General features: G+C 43.0%; 1 protein-coding gene across 3 annotated transcripts in view; it reads left to right on the top strand.

Moving 5' to 3' along the window:
- The window catches only part of OPTN (optineurin), a 41,692-nt gene that overhangs the window by 224 nt on the left and 27,992 nt on the right, over positions 1-13,476 (top strand). For 2 of the 3 annotated variants that reach the window (XM_038530111.1, XM_038530109.1), the window contains exons 2-4: positions 7,388-7,564; positions 8,175-8,377; positions 12,516-12,698. In XM_038530111.1, coding sequence (XP_038386039.1) covers positions 7,399-7,564; positions 8,175-8,377; positions 12,516-12,698 — 552 coding nt within the window. In that variant the 5' untranslated portion in view covers positions 7,388-7,398. Of the gene's footprint in view, positions 1-7,369; positions 7,565-8,174; positions 8,378-12,515; positions 12,699-13,476 lie in introns of all 3 variants that reach the window. The other variant, XM_038530110.1, reaches the window with a different exon arrangement.

Here is a 13,476-nt window from a genome sequence, read left to right as displayed (position 1 = left end):
CCCGCGGCCCCACCCCCCTTTTCCCTGCGACCCCGAGTCTGTCGGGGTGTGGGTGGCGGGGGATGGGGATGGGGCGTCCTCTAGACCCCCCGTTGCTGCCGCCGCCCGGGGGAGGGTTTCCAGGCCCGGGGGTGGGGCGGGGTGGGGGGGATCCTGACCTGGTGGGAAAGGGCAGGGGGGGCGGCCCTCCCCAAGCGCCCCCCTCCCCTCTTTTACCGGCCCGGCTGACCGCAGGTGACTTCCTCTGTAGGGCACGGAGGTGGTTTAAGGGTGACATCCTCCCGCAGCTTGGGAATGATTGTACAGCCAGTTCCTCTCTGTGTGGGGAGTGGTTAAAGGGACACCTTTGAGAAACAACCACCAGCTCCATGTCTGTCTCTGGGCATGTACGTACATACACGGTGAACACTCAAGGAGGCTGAGAACCCCAAAGGAATTGTTTATACTGTCGGAAAGGTGTGAGCTGGAGGCGGAGTAAACATCGCTGGGAGAAAACGAAACCCAGATTCTGGTCTGGCCTCCTCCTCCTCCACCCCCTCCTCCTCCTCCAGGAAAACTGTTGTATGGAAATGTATGCCCCAGAGCTGTGGAAGGATGAACTGGAAAACAGAACCGTTGGCCAGTGAAGGTGGTGTTAGGTGGGACCTCAGAGCCTCAGATCTGGTTGAGCAGGGCATCCCTACTAACTCAGGAGCCAGCTCCTCCCCCTGCTCTTTGCTGAAGGAGAGAAGAGCTAGGCAGCCCTGGCTACCTCCCAGGATATGCCTGCCCAGTTTGTACTGGGCTGGAAAGATCCTGGAGCAGAGGCTGAGGCCAGGAGCTGTCCTGGAATGGAGAAGGTAAGTGAAGTTTAAATGTGGCCCGGAGAGAGAGGACAGTGACTGGAATCTTCCAAGTGACTGATCTGTTTTTCAGAACTGGGCCAATTCTAGTGGTTCTTTGTACATGGTACACAACATTATAAAAATAGCCTCTTTTTTTTTTTTTGTAACTGATCTCAAGTTGCATATTATGCTATGGAATCCAACTAAATCCTCCAAAAAACAAAAACAGGCTTTATTCTTGAAAGGAATTGGCCATTGTACTACAGAACCTTCTCCCTTAAGTAAGGATGCGTGGGTATTTTCTTCTCCTAGCCCTGCTTTTTCCGAAATTTTTTTAAAGATTTTATTTATTCAGTCATGAGAGACACAGGTGGAGGAAGGAGCGGGCTCCCTGTGGGGAGCCTCATTTGGAACTCTATCCCAGAATCCCAGGATCATGATCTGAACCAAAGGCAGAGGGCTTAACCACTGAGCCACCCAGGTGCCCTTCCAAATTTTATAGACACTTGGGTTATTTGATATGTTCTTTGGAATCAATGGGATTAGTAAATCCAAATGAAAAGGAAGGAATTAAACTCTGTTTTTTAAAAAGTGAAGTCTGTTTCATCCAGAGAAAAATATTTGGAAGGTTTGACATGTATATGAGGATGGAATGCTAGAATGCGTGTTACAAAATGACACCCAGATCTTTTAGGGATGACAAAAGAAACAGTATTAATTTTCAAAACAAGTTCTGAAAGTTGAGTTCGAGATTCTGGAGAGGAGTGCCGTAGAGCTGTAGAAAAAAATACTACTAGCACCGCTGGCTTTGTCACCTACAGAGCAGAAAGTGTTTTACAATTGCTAGACCTTAAAATACCTCGTTACGCTGTATTTTCATTTCATTTCAACGAACATTTACTGAGAGCCTGCTATGTGCCGCTCACAAGGAAAAATAAAATAGAGACCTTTGCTGAAGTTTGATGCAAGATAGACTGGAATGGGAGGATTATAGGACTTTGCAGAAAGAGCCAAGTGCTACTGGGTACTTAGAGGAAAGAACTTTAACACAGGACATGCATTTCAGCCGGACGTGAAACTGTCTGGTGAGTATTTGCCAGAGCAAAACTGTGGCCAGGCATTTTGTGCAGAGGGGAGAACAAAACAGAGACAAGGGCAGAGAAGCAGAAAAAATCAGGGAACTGTGAACTCTTTCATATGCCTTGCGTGTGAGTGGCATGGTGATGGGAGATGATACCAGTGGGTAAGTGGGGGCCAGACTCTGAAAGGCCATGTTTTTCTCATTTGGGAGCTGGAACTCTGTCCTGTATGGGAAGGGTTTTAAGCAGGAGAGTGACTTCCTGCTGGGAAAGAAACCGTGGTGGTAGTGGGACTGCAGTGTAAAGAGGTGAGTCAGACCACGTAGGAGGCTATTCAGCAAGTATTCTAGGTACTGGGGACACAGTGGTGGACAAAAGAGACAAAAATCCTGTACTCTGCGGAGTGCAGCATTGCTGTAATTGAGACAAGACAAGAAGGGCCTGACCTGAGCTGGCAGGGATGGGAGGGAGGTGCAAGTGCCAGCACTCGGTCACCCCTCAGACTCGAATGGAGCATCAAGACACTCCCAGGCTCCTGCATTATGTGATAAGGTTAAATCGATTTCCATTTTCTGTATGTTAGCGAATTACCAAATCAGAATACCATTTCTGGCGTAGAAGCTTCTTTTACCCTCTTAAAAGGATATATACTTTGAGTTCTTTTCCTCTTAATAGGATACATACTTTGAGTTCTTTTTCCAGGATGATAATAATTTTAGTTGATGCAATCTTGGGTTCTTACTCAGCCCTCTCATGATCCCAAACCAGAATTTGCCAATAGCCACTTATTGTTTCTGATCAAGAAATAGGTTTGCACTGTTTAAAATTAATTTATCCATGTGCGGATTAAGCCTGTGAATGCTTATTAAGCAAATTTGGAACGTCAGCCATAGCAAGGTAAGGGCCTGGACTTACTTTGTATTATGCTGGTTGGTCCAATGTCCAGGGAGTAGAAGTCCGCATAAGGCAGATTTTTGTTCGATACAAAATGACTTTCTGACAATGGTAGTGGTCCTCCAATCGAACGGGCTGTTGCCTGCTAGTCATTGCTCATATCTTCTGTCATTGAAGCCTTTCATGCCTGGTCTATATGACCATCTTCCGTGGAGACCAGATAAGACATTTTTGCATCGAATAAGTTGGAGTGGATCATTTGTAAGGCCACCACAGAAATAAGATTTAAGCTCATGCTCACATCCACAAAGTCAGGTCATTGATATAATTACTTGACTTGCGAAAGTAAAACTGACATTTAAGAATTCAAACAGATCTGAGAATAAAATCCAAGAGGTTTTGCTTTTGCTCTTCCACATTCCAGGTGGTTTGCCTTCTTCCTTACTGGTGAAATCTTGGCAAATCCTGTGCTAAATTAATTCACCCTTCTGTAGTTAAATACCACCTTAGCTTAGGAATGACACATTTCAGGAGTGCCTGGCTGGCTCAGTTGGTAGAGTTTGCGACTCTTGATCTCGGGGTGGTAAATTCAAGCCCCATGTTGGACATAATAGAGTTTACATTAAAAAAAAAAAAAAAAGAACAAAGAAAACACTGACACATTTCAGATCCAGATTAGTTGGATTTTTATGAGAAATTCTGTTACTAAAAAAAGAAAAAAGAAATTCTGTTACCAGATAGAACCTTGGAATAAATGACTTAGTTTCAATTTCTATAACCTTTGAAGATGTGTGCAAGAATTTTATAATGCAGGGATCCCTGGGTGGCGCAGCGGTTTGGCGCCTGCCTTTGGCCCAGGGCGCGATCCTGGAGACCCGGGATCGAATCCCACGTCGGGCTCCTGGTGCATGGAGCCTGCTTCTCCCTCTGCCTGTGTCTCTGCCTCTCTCTCTCTCTGTGTGACTATCATAAATAAATTAAAAAAAAAAAGAATTTATAACACATCTCTGTGTTCAATTGAAAATAGCTTAAAATGATGTTTAAAGATTTAGAAAATACAGCTTTCTCTGATGGGTGTTCTACCAATAGATATTTCACATAGGCAGTGTATTCGTAACTCATAATGATGCCCCCAAAATACCTAAAATCATCGGATGCTTTTTGAGCCACCAAAAATCAAATGTATTGCTTTTGGTAAAAATTTGGTAGTAAGTATTTACATGCTTATGTTTGGCATATATGTTAACTTCTTATTACTCTGACATTTCAATTACCAAATAATTTTTCCTCACAGTGCTGGAAAATAAAGTGTTGGCAATGATTAGTACAGGCATATGTATTAGTGAGAGAGGGTGGCATGACCATAATGGTGCTGGGGTGTATGTGTTGGATGGTAGGGTTGGGCCTTCCTAGAAACTCAAGAATACTTTTCATTTGCTTTTTGAGCTGAAAGCAAATGTAAGAATCATCATTTGTTAGACAAGTCACTAAATTACCATAAGAGGTCACACATTTAGTTGAGGCACTCTGTTTTTTCTACTGTCCCCCTTAGCATAACCCTGCTTTTTTGCCCCTTCTGTCCTCCTAATATCTGGGCAACCTGATAAAGGTAGGAGCACTGATATAACTGGTAGAACCAATTTTTAACTTTATTGTGGTTGTGTCTAAAGGAGGTACAAAGGAAAGTCGAAGAACAATACCTGGATAATTTTCAAGAGAAAATCTTTCTTTTCTCCCCTCTCCTGCCCTTTTCTCTTCTCTCCATCTCTCCCTTTTCCTCTCTCTTGGAAAAACCATTAAGGAGAAATGTGTATATAATAAAATGAAACTAAACACACTGGTAGAGAACTGCTTAGGAACTTCTTTTAAAAAACATCTATTGAATGTTTCCATTTACTTTTGTAACGTGTGTTATAATCATTGAATACCTAAGCAAATTGAATGTTGACAAGTAAATGATCCACATTGTAAGGATTTAAAAAAAATTTTTTTTTGTTTAAACTCAATTTAGTTAACATGTAGTGTATTATTTGTGTCGGAGGTTGAATTTAGTGACTCATCAGCTGCCTAGAACACCCAGTGCTGGGGCTCCTGGTGGCTCAGTGGGTTAAGTGTCTGCCTTCAGCTCAGGTCATGATCTCAGCGTCCTGGGATCAGGCCCCAGCGCTGAGCAGGGAGCCTGCTTCTTCCTCTCCTTCTTCCACTCCCCCTCCACTTGTGCTCCCTCTATCTCAAATAATAAAGTATTTTAAAAAAGAAAAAAAACACCCAGTGCTCATTCCATCAAGTGCCCTTCATTAAGAAGCCCATCACCCATTGACCCCATTCTCCTACCCACCTCCCCTTTAGCAACCCTCAGCTTGTTCCCTAGAGTTAAGAGTCTCTAATGGTCTCTTATGGTTTGTGTCCCTCCCTGTTTTTATCTTATTTTTCCTTCCTTCCCCCTATGTTTATCTGTTTTGTTTCTTAAATTCCACATAGGAGTGAAATCATATATTTGTCTTCTTCTGACTGATCTCGCTTAACATAATACCCTCTAGTTCCATCCACATTGTTGCAAATGGCAAGATTTCATTCTTTTTATGGCTAAGTGGTATTCCATTGTATATACATATATACCACCTCTTCTTCATGCATTCATCTTTCAGTGGACATCTGGGCTCTTTCCATATTTTGGCGGTTGTGGACACTGCTGCTATAAATGTTGGGGCACACTGCCAGGGTAGGTCTCTTTAGTATTCCTGTTATTTAGTAAAAACCCACGTTTGTGAATATTAGCTCTAACATCATACTGTGCAAAAATGAATTTTATGGAAAGCCAGAAACTGGCTTTCTCCAAATTACTTTTGTCTAAATTATTTTATACAAATTATTGGGGGGGGGGGGAGCAGTCTCTTCTAGCCACTGAATGCTAAGAGCACACTTCAGCATAATCTCTTTTCTAAATGCATTAGAATACCTGAAACAGATACCTTCTAAGGCTCATAGTTGAATAATATGCCTCATCAGTGTTTTTCACTTCCTAAGATTGCCACCCTCATTAAAGCATTTCATGGGGCTGCCATTCTTCAGATGGCTGCTCTGGGGAGAAGAGCCATGGTAGTACTGTCTCTCATGGCCTGCAGGCTCCTTCAGACCAAAAGCAGGTCACCATCGGGCTCCCTGCTCAGCCTGCTTCTGTCTCTCCCTCTTTGCCCCTCCCCCAGCTTGTGTGTGTGCGTGCTCTGTCTCTCTCTCTCTCAAATAAAATCTTTTTAAAAAATGAACAAAACAAAAACAAGTCACCAGGCTCTTGAGTCCAGGGACCTCCAGAGAACCCTTAGGCGTTGCTTCCAGTTGGGGGGGTGGGGGGAGGAAGCACCACACCCTGTGTGTTTGGTTGCATCTTAATATATGGCCAGCAAGAATGACTCTTAGATGTTAATGATACAGTGATGTATCAGAGTGCACTTATCTCTCTCCATCTTTCATGACAAGGCTTATCATCATCTTCATGAAGCACAGAAAAGAAAAAGAAAATATTTGCCTGTAGCATGTCACCAGTTATCAGATTCCTGTGTATGCCCAGGTGGAAGCACATACTAAGTGGATTTGGGATACACTTGTCTATCTTATTTATATCCACATTGACCCCTGTACAAAATGAAGTGGTATGCTTAAAATATTCTCAGGACATGCAGTAAGTGGGCAAGATACCTTAGTCTTTTTAGTATGCCTTGCAGAATTATCAAATACAGAAGCATAAATATTCAGTAGCATCTTTATTGTATTACATGGCTGGGTTTTGGTCTTGTTAATTAACAATATTGCCAATATTGTTGCATGTCTTGTTAAGTGACCTTGGCTGAGCTATAAAGCCTCTGTGAACTCAGCTCCATATCCTAGAAAATAACTATCCAGTTGGGTTTTAGTGAGGATTAGAAACTGACATGTCTGGTGCGGTGATTCAGCACATAGTAAGCATCCAAAATATGTTTGTTCTCCCTTTCCACTTAGCCAAAAATACAAGAGATAAAATATGGAGATTTTGCAACAGTTTCGGCCAAAATAAAAAGAGCTGAGCTTTAAAGATTTGCATAGGAAAACCAATTTAAGGATCCTTTACCCACATGCACGAATATATGGAAGCTTTCTTGAATTCCTCTCTTGGATTCCCAAGTCTCATGATATCATTGTCTTCTCTCCCTCCTCCATCTAGTGGCCCCTCACCACACCCACAGACACACTAAAGCTAAAATACACTTTTTTTTGTTTAAAAGGAAGAACCAGGGCACCTGGGTGGCTCAGTGGTTGAGTGTCTGCCTTGGGCTCAGATCATGATCCCAGGGACATCAGCCTCCTTGCAGAGAGCCTGCTTCTCCCTCTGCCCTGTGTCTCTGCCTCTATCATTCTGTGTCTCTCATGAATAAATAAATAAAATCTTTGGGGGGGAAAAAAAGGAAGAACCAAAAATGTCCAAAATACAACTGGAGAGGAAATAGACAGCTTTTGGAATACTGAAGAGCAATTGCCAGTGGATCTGTGGGACTTGTAGGGAGACCCCTTGCTGAGAAAAGATGGCTCTATTTTCAGGTTGTGACATTTCCATAGGTCCTACTGCCATGTCCCACCAACCACTTAGCTGCCTGACTGCAAAGGGGGACAGCTCCAATGAAACCACAGGAAATGGACCCCCCAATCTGGCTCACCCAAACCTGGACACCTTCACTCCAGAGGAGCTGCTGCAGCAGATGAAGGAGCTCCTAACTGAGAACCATCAGCTCAAAGGTGAGCAGCACCTGGCCCCTATGTTTCTTCATTCACCCTGGGCCTTGGTGAATGAAATATTTTTGCAAAAAGGCTTGTTGTTGCATTCCCTCCTCTCTGTTTCACTAGCAGGAGCAAGAGCAGAGTTTAGCTTATGGTAAGACTAAAATTGTTTCCATTGTTCAGTTTGAGATACAGGTAAGAATAAAAAGCACTTGCATACCTCAGGCAAATGGCATAATGACATGTAGTCCATTTAGAAAGAAACAGGAAGAAAGGCTACTGTTATTACAGAGTTAGTCCTAAATAGTTCACAGAAGGCATCCTCTGTCTCAGGCCATGGCCTCTGGCAGGACTAGTGTTCAAATGAGTCCTCTAGCATGTGTGCTGTAGTAGAGGTATCCAAACCCATTTTGTTTTCTGGAGTCTTTGAAGCACTGGAAATGACACTAGACCCCCTAGTCCTATCTGGAAGCAAAAACCACCCACCTTGGTCTTTTTCTGGCCAACCCTGGGGTCCAGGCCAAGCATGGCGTCTTTAGATTTAGAACTATGTGTGAGGGTGGTCTTGGAGGTTGGATTCATCAAATCGATACTGATGTAGGACAATCTCATTCCGAACCCCATGCAGAAGCCATGAAACTAAATAATCAGGCGATGAAAGGGCGATTTGAGGAGCTTTCAGCCTGGACAGAGAAGCAGAAGGAAGAACGCCTTTATTTTGAGGTACAGAGCAAAGAAGCCAAAGAACGCCTCATGGCTTTGAGTCATGAGAATGAAAAATTGAAGGAAGAACTTGAAAAACTAAAAGGGAAAACAGAGATGTCTCTTAAGGTGAGCAGACTGATCAGTTGTGATTTGATTTGATTAATATTTAAAGTGTAATCTCACTTGTCTAGACTTCTAGATCAAAACCTTTCATGGTTCAGGCTAGATGAGTATTTTGCATCGTCTTGAAAGAATTGTTCTTGCTGAGAAGGCTGGTTGCAATATCAAGGGTCGTGTACAATCTCTGTTGGGGGAAGGAAATTTGTACAGTTTTGACCATATTGATTATAGTCAAAAGAAGGTTGTAGTCATCAATCAGTATTTTGTATTCATTATAGATGATGCAGGAAAACCTCTGCCTAGAACCATCCAAGTGTTAGTTTCTAGTTTCTCTGATATAAAATAACATTTTAAAAGTCTGTTACTCAGAAGTTTTACTTACTGATCTTATCCTTTCCCAAGCCTAAAATAGAGATTCCTCCCTTTACATTTTACGTCTGTTTTTGAGAAATGGCGTGACATATGTCATGTTGTGATAGGAGGCTATCAGGTTGTCACATTTTCATTGACCCAAAGAATCTGAGAAATGTGCCCATAGCCAAGAGTGGATGTCAAAGATGTCAGTGAAAAAATATGTATCAGAACACATGTGAGGGCAGCCCAGGTGGCTCAGCAGTTTGGTGCCACCTTCAGCCCAGGGTGTGGTCCTGGAGGCCCAGGATCGAGTCCCATGTCGGGCTCCCTGCATGGAGCCTGCTTCTCCCTCTGCCTGTGTCTCTGCCTCTCTGTGTCTGTCTCTGGTCTCTCATGAATAAATAAATAAAATTAAAAAAAAAAACCCACATGTGAACCACCTGCCCATATTCTAAGGCTCACTGGATATTGTTCATTAGGGTGCACATCTGCCGTTCCTTCCCAACCTGGAACTTAGCAGCCCCCTGAAGGATAGAATCCCAGACATCAGTGATTTTCCTTGAGATACCTTGAACCCTGTTGATCTCTTATTTCTTGGGTAATGTATGCAAACAAAGAAAAATAAGAAGAAATAACAAAAAAGGGATGATACAGAATAACATGAAGAATGAAAAGTTGTTTAGAGAAATTGTGGTTTATGTCAGTGCTTTATTCATCAGTCCCTGCTCATGGGATGATGTGAACATTCTGCTTTAATATACTTACATTTGTATAGGAAATGACTCATTGTTGATTAGATTTATCACATCTGATGCTTCAACTTGTCTTACACTTCAAAGAACACTAAGTCACTTCTTTGGGGGAAATCTCTTAGTATCTAAATATTTTCAAGATAGGACCTAGGATGTATGAATAATTTTCTGCTCCCTGGAAGAAAATATCTTACACTGTTTTCCTCTTTTGGCTTTGGGGATGTGAACTGACAGTTGTCATCAGCCTGGTGGGGCCTGTCATATTGAGGAGCCTTCCGGAAGCAGTTTGTCTGCTTGAAATAGTCTGCCTATGGGTTTTCTGAAAAAGTCCTAGTATTAGAAGAAGTTGAGAACAGAAGCTAGAGCTCTAGACAACTTCTTTCAATGCAGAAGATCAGGTGAAACAAGCCATAAGCAAAAGCAGGACTCAGAAGTGAGTCCTTGGGACAGAGGTATGGGTGCTTGGACAAAGAGATATTTATGGGTCTTTAAAACCCTTGGTCATCAGCTTTCTCCCCCTTAAATGTGCCTTCCAGGCCTGCCTATTACCTCCCTGTCTCTTTAATTTTTATTTCATGGACCGGTTGAGGTGATTTGTAAAATCGAGGCTCTCATCTTCCTGACTTAAAGCTCTCAAAGCCTCTGACTTGTCTCACTCTTGCTGTCCATCCTTGCTGCTGTTCCTCCAGGGATTCCCCTCCAGCCACTAGGGCCTCTCATGTGTTCTATGCCACACAACGAAGGGATTAGGGAATTTCTTTTGGAGATCTGCCTTCTGATCCTTAGGGTAAGGCTGAGGTTTTAATGGTTCTTTCCCATTTCACAGAATTATACATTATAAGCATCTGTAGAGAGAACTTTTTAACTTTTAATTGTACCAATTGCTAGGCAGCGGTCATTAGATGGATGTTTCCTCTAGGATTCTAAAATGGCATGTTAGTCTGGGCGGATTTCCCGGACAGCAAGATGAAGACATGATACAAGTACACAAGAAGGAGAGCCATTGTGTTGCATGAAAATCAATGGCCGGCACTCAAAAGTGGAAAAGACAGTAACAAATAGTGGAGTTGAGGTTGATCAGAGAGATTAAAACGTGTGACTTCTAGTTTAAGAAGGGAATGGAAAGAGTCTCAAGTAGTAAAATGAAGAGAGATTTAAAATGTTATTTTGTGAATTGTTTTATGGCCAATCAAGTAGATTCAGAATTTCCAAACAATGGTGAAGGGATCCTTACCATTGCAAAAAAACAAAACCTGACAAGTCTGCAATTCTAGGATCATCTTATATCCCTGGTCCTTGGACACTTGCTTAAAACTCTGTTTCCTACTCTTATACCAGGGTGGTTTTAAAAATCCATTCTGGACCACCTGGGTGGCTCAGTTGGTTGGACATCCAACTCTTGATTTCGGCTTAGATCGTGATCTCAATGTCGTGAGATCAAGACCTACGTCAGGCTCTGCACTGGGTAGGGAGCCTGCTTGGGATTCTCTCTCTCTCCCTCTGCTCCTCCCTACCCTCGCTGACATGCTCACTCACCCTTTAAAAAGAAGAGAAAAAAAATTCCATAAAATGTCCTCAAAGGGGTCCAGTAAGAAAATGCAAAGATTCCTAAAAAAAGCATGGCCTTTCCCTTACCCACTTGCTTCCTATTTCCAGGCTAAGCACCTCTTCTTTGATCTCCCCCACCCCCTTCACATTTACATTTCTTTCAGATGAGTCATTACCTAGAGAGGATGCAGAGGCTGATAACCTTTTGCTGCACACCTACCTCTTCAGCCTCACAAAGAGTTCTTTTCTCTCAGGCCCATAGTGGTTTCCTGGCAAGAGAACACTCCCAGTAAAGGAAGAGCACGATCTCACTGGTGTGAGGGGTGCTCCCATGATACATGTTAATACCTTTCCTTCCAGGTTTTAAATGTTCATGGACCAGCTGGTTTATGCATGTCCTCTCTGGTGCTTTCTTGGTTTTGCTCCCAGCCTTTGGGTCTGTTTGCAGTTCCTTAGGAAATCTATCACAGGCATGGGTGTGTGTGTGAGAGAGTTTTCTGAAGTGTTGTCATTCTCTGATAATCTCAAGTATATATTTCTGGCGGCACCATGCCCAGAAAAGCAGTGACAGTTTCCTGAGGAGGAAATCAGAGAGGCCTGCCTAGTAGGTCACAGCTGGAAGGTACCACAGAGACCATGTAGCACCTCATCTTCCTAACTCAAGAAAACCAAGCCCAAGACATTAAGTGAATCTTCTCAAGGCAACACACACAGGGATTAGCAGGGTGTAGACTGGAATCTGTTTACTCTACCCCGGAGTGAAAACACTTCATGTAAACAGGGTCCATCTCTGACAACTTTGTCATGTGCAATAATTGTAATGAGGAACACAATACATACTGGTGTTAGTAAAATATGAATACTTACCAATGTTTATATAGGCTGAAAGTTAATTTTTTTACCTTTGGTAGCACCCTCTGAATGTTCAGTTTTCTTATTCTCCCCAGGGTTACTTTTAGCAACCTAAAAACACCATCATAGAGTATGATAGCCACCAGCTTGCATGCCTGAGAGAATTTTGGACTTTTCATGGTCTTTTGCCATTCATGTATCAAGTAATGAAATATTTTGGTCCTTTGGCTTCTGATTGTCCATGATAAGTATGGGGAGAGTAGGGTTGGGTCTGCATCTGTGGGAGAGGAAGAAAAGGCAAGAGGTTGATTCTGGTAGCTTTTTGTCCTTTTTGACATTTTGGACTACAGTTTAACAGTCTACCATTGACAAAGTCCGATTGGTCATTTTCCTATCAGATTATTCTGTGGGCTGAGGAAGCTTCTCTTTCTTGGCATGAGGTTATTTTAACTTTCTATTGTTTGGCTATAATAAAATAATGTAAAATTTTCCATTAGAATTGATGTATCAATATAGATCTCCAAGAAAAGGCTAGAATTGTCTACCATAAGGCATTGTTGCCTTGCCAGTGGGTGTGGGGACACTTGAGTGTGATGGCCAGGTGTGAGTTTGATTCACTTTCTTTTTGTCATTTCCAGGACCCGGCTGGGGACCTCAAAGCCCCCAAGGCAGAAGCAGACCAGGAAGTGGAACAGCTGAAGACCCAGGTGGCCTATCTTCAAGCTGAAAAGGCCGATCTGCTGGGGATTGTGTCTGAACTCCAGCTCAAGCTGAACTCAGGCGGCCCCTCGGAAGACTCCTTTGTGGAAATCAGGATAGCTGTGAGTGTCCCAGCTTTGATTCAGTTTTAAGCAAATTACAGAACCTCACCTAGACACCTAGATTACACTCTATGTCTCTTCAACACATGGAAGCCAAAAAGTGGAGAAGTTTCAACATCAACATCGCCAAGATAAATTGGCTCTTGTTTTTAAGTAGCACATAATCCTGGGGCACCTGGGTGGCTCAGTCAGTTAAATGTCCATCCAACTCCTGATTTCAGCTCAGGTCCTGATCTCAGGGTCATGAGATCCTGCTTGGAGTGTGGAGCCTGCTTGGCATTCTCTCGCCCCCTCTGTCCTTACCCCTGCTCACGCGCAAACATAAGCACTCTCTCCCTCTGTCTCCCAAAAAAATAGTGTAATATAATTCTCGTGAGGTTTATCATGGCTGAAATGGAAGACAATTGATTACCTTTTATGACAAAAGAGATAGTTTCTTTTTCCTTCCCATAGGTCCTGGCAAATTAGACATTTTATGTCTGACCTAAAAAACAAAAGAGGGCAGCCCGGGTGGTGCCGCCTTCAGCCCAGGGCGTGATCCTGGAGACCCAGGATCGGGTCCCACATCGGGCTCCCTGCATGGAGCCTGCTTCTCCCTCTGCCTGTGTCTCTGCCTCTCTCTCTCTCTCTCTCTCTCTCTCTCTCTCATGAATAAATAAAATCTTAAAAAAAAAACAGAAAACATAAACTTTTTCAGACCAGGTCCTCAGCTGTGTCTGGCATTGCACTTAGATGAGCAGAATCCTGAGCAAGTGCAGTGAACTGACTTTTAGACAGT

Source organism: Canis lupus, chromosome 2, assembly GCF_011100685.1.
Source record: "Canis lupus familiaris isolate Mischka breed German Shepherd chromosome 2, alternate assembly UU_Cfam_GSD_1.0, whole genome shotgun sequence".
In the NCBI taxonomy this organism is placed as follows: domain Eukaryota; kingdom Metazoa; phylum Chordata; class Mammalia; order Carnivora; family Canidae; genus Canis; species Canis lupus.
Note: the sequence above shows the minus strand (reverse complement) of the source record. Positions and strands in the feature narration are given on the sequence as shown.